The 3,702-nt window shown below is 45.7% G+C and overlaps 1 protein-coding gene across 1 annotated transcript in view; it reads left to right on the forward strand.

Annotated features, from left to right (window-relative positions):
* LOC101863143 overlaps positions 1-3,672 on the forward strand; it is a gene marked incomplete in the record, with an annotated part of 22,180 nt that extends 18,508 nt beyond the window's left edge. The window contains 1 exon segment of the mRNA XM_013089219.2: positions 849-3,672. Coding sequence (XP_012944673.1) covers positions 849-2,987 — 2,139 coding nt within the window.
* Positions 3,673-3,702: the final 30 nt, after the last annotated feature.

Raw genomic sequence — 3,702 nt, forward strand, 5'->3', positions numbered from 1 at the left:
AGAGAGAGAGAGAGAGAGAGAGAGAGAGAGAGTGTTTCCTTGTGCGTGTTTGTCCTCAGTAATTTGCCATGATCTACAATAGACTGTGTTTTGATAACACGTAAAGAGAATTAATATTTAAATACGACAGCCAGCCAAGCTCCCTTATTGTGTTTTAGTGAGCGTGGCACGGCACTTGGTTCACAATTAGGTCATATAAGTACAGACGATTAGAGGTGTTACAAGAGTGTAACGAACACGAAAAAGATGGAGGAAAGATAAAGATGTTTGAGTAGAAAGAAAGAGCAAACTGCACCCGAGCATCCGCCAACCACCCACAGAAAGAATTCATGATTATAAGGTTTAATTGTGTATTTCAAACGAACATACCTGTGGCATAAATTTATAAACATATTTGTTTTTTACGTTCTCATCGACACAATCTAGATAATTTAGGAAGCGGACTAATATCTGAAGTGTTTAAAATATCTTTTTGAAGAAAAGTGTTTTAAAGTCTAGTTAATACAAATTCATACAAGTTGCTGTGCAAAGTATGGGTGACATTGATTCACCCGTTAAAAATATTGACCGCACTATAGATAGAGTCTTGTGTCGATAAAGGATACAGTTTTCATTTAAGACACATTATTAACATTTTACAGTTCTCTCTCTCTCTCTCTCTCTCTCTCTCTCTCTCAGTCTCTCTCTCTCTCCCTCTCTCTCTATGTTCGTATGAATGTATGTATATTACACACACACACACACACACACACACACACACACACACACACACACACACACTCATACACACACACATGCTCACGTGTACATAACTAACGTGGTGACATATGAACACCGTCTCCCTCAGAATATTCACAGTAAACTGCATTAGTCCTGGCCTCTACTCTCTAGAAGACTCGGGCAACACCGAATCACAAGTCAGAGGACTTCCTCCAGCCGCCCCGCTAATCAACATTGCCAGGCTTGTTGAATACGAACCTCGGAGCCTCGCCTTTGCTTTGAGAAGCCAAAGACTTCTCCTAGTGGGCGAAGCCTGTTTGTCACGTGAGAAAGCTATCCAATCGCTACTGCATATCAGAGACGCAGGAAAGGGCCGATCACTCAGTTACTTCCTTGAGCTTCTTTTGAGTTGGGACCCAAAGGATTTATTCCTTGAGCCCTACACTCAAGGTGCAGCCCTATGTCATGCCCCTACCTTTCCTTCTTTGATACCATCATATAGAAGAAAACTAGAACCACTATCGTCGTCCCCCTTTGAGCGTCAACAGCAGCAACAACAACAGCAACAACAACAACAACAACAACAACAACAACAACAACAACAACAACAACAGCCCCGGCAGCAGCAACAGCTGTTACACCAGCAGCAGACGAAGCAACAACAACAACAGCTGTCTTCACAGAAGCATGGGTCTAGCACGCACAGTCCCCAGCCCGTAAAACAGCGTTCGCTTTTGTCTCTGCACCAGACAAGCCACTTTGCCAACGCACCTATGACATTCGATAACCATGTTCAGGCGAACAAGCTGATGGCAGTTGGTGGGTCCTCCTCAAAACACCCATCACTTTGGCTTGGCGAGCAAGATCTCAACGTGCCCCATAAGAAGACGCAGTTTACACTTTCAACAGCATGCATACGTTGTGGCGCCCACATGACTTTCTCGGAAGCACCACCCCAACAACTGACTGTCCACTCCAAAGTTCACATGGGAAATCATAGCAGTGATAACCAATGCTCAAACAGCAGCCAAGGGGACACAGCGGGTCGAGGGTGGACTGTCAGCAAAAACGGCCTCGCTGTACCGAGAGTGACACGTCCTGGTAAGAGACACAGACTACTGCCGCTTTCTAAAGAGAATAACGCATCCCTCGAGAAACCTCTACCACAGTGGATAACTGGTCATTTTTTCAGCCATTTATCCAGTAGGCTTCCGGCCATCAGACAACGCACACCATTGCGACCTTCAACCTCTGCGCCAACCCGCAAAGGAATGAGTTGCGCCACCAAAAAGAAGTCTAAAAATAAGCCAAGAGCACAAGGTATTGACCCAAGCTTAGAAGACCAAAGTAAAGAGAAGAACATTTTCCACACCAAATGGGGTGTCCATCACCAGAGAAGATTGCAGTTTACGAAATCAGATTTTTCTGGTTGGAGTAACGTAATGGACTCTCAGGCCCTTGAAGCGAGCTCCTCTGGTCTCCACTACCCAGCCCCCGGCCAATCCCTGCACACAGACAGGCCAACTCTCCCTATCCTCCCAGTTCTGCCCCCGCCCTTCCCCATGCGCAGACGCCGTAAATCAGCAGCAAGTACCAACGTCACCAAAAAACGTATGGCGAACTCAGCAGCGCTCAAATGTCACAACAGCTCACCGTTCTGGGTCAAAAAGAAGAAGCCGGGAGCACAAAGGAAAAAGCAATCGCCCTCGAGCAGTGGTTCGGGGAGTGACAGTGGCAGCAATAGCAACAGCACTAGTAGCAGTAGTAGCAGTAGCAGCAGTAGCAGCAGTAGCAGCAGTAGCGAGAGCGACTCTGAGAGTACTGTATCCTCCTCCTCTACCTCACCCTCGTCAAGTTCATTATCGTTGGCTGCTAACCGTACTAAGCGTTTCCGTCTCAAACCCCGTACTCTAGAAGGAGGTCCACCCACTAGTCTCAAAGACATTTTCCAACGCACACTGCCTCAGAGACACATCCCTGTTCTTCTCCAACAGAAGCTAGCGTCGCTACTCTCTGGCGACCCAGGAGCAGCACCCAAGTCTTTTGCTGGTCTTGACCTTGAAGGTATTCAAAAGCGTCTCATGGGTCTGCTGGGCACCACTGCCGCTGTCAGAACTCAAGCGACGCCGTGTGTCGGGGCCTCCGATTACGACATGTGCGCAGACGCCGGGGAGGCACGAGACATGTGGAGTTACTGCTTCCCGGACCTCTACAGCGGGGACAAGGCCAGACGGAAGAGATTTCGTAAGCTGATTGCTAGAGTCTGATGCTGATCTCTAGCGGGCGATGCACACTGATTGGGAAACTGAAACTGAAATTCCATGGGGCAATAGCATTACCCGCAACGATTTCGTAATTAAGGAAAAGATTATTAAATAGTTTTGAAAGATGTGACCAAATTACCCAAATTCGAAAATTCGAGCTAGAGCTAGATATAGCAAAAAGTAAACGACATATCCATTGGTGCAGTCATGAGGTGATGTCTTGCGGTGATAGGGATAAGACCAGACACAGAAATGTTAAATAAAATAGTAAGTCCAACGCTCGGGGTGCAGGCATGTTATGAGGGTGTAGTGGGGCACCAAAGTAAAAAATAACTTGAGGTTCAACTGATTGAATGAACTCATTGCTACAAAAAGTTGTCATGAAATAGTCATAGAGACGCTGAAATAAAAAAGGAGTGTGTGGGTGGTTGACATGAGAGTAAGCACTCATATCGTAGGTGGCAGGCATGGACATTTTCCGATTGTGCTTACATCGTAACAAAATATTTCGAAATGAGTAGAGTTTTTTGCTAAAAATTTTGTAGGAAACATCTTTACTTTGTTTGTGATAGGAATTTTGAAAAAAAAAAACCCACTTAAAATTATAAAGTTTTCGGAACAATAAATTGAACAGTGGAGTTCAGAGTAAGCGCACGCACTCAATTATGTGTATGTGAGTATGTACGTGTGTGTGTGTGTGTGTGTGTGTGTGTGTGTG

The sequence above is a fragment of the Aplysia californica genome, unplaced genomic scaffold (assembly GCF_000002075.1).
Source record: "Aplysia californica isolate F4 #8 unplaced genomic scaffold, AplCal3.0 scaffold00899, whole genome shotgun sequence".
NCBI lineage: Eukaryota > Metazoa > Mollusca > Gastropoda > Aplysiida > Aplysiidae > Aplysia > Aplysia californica.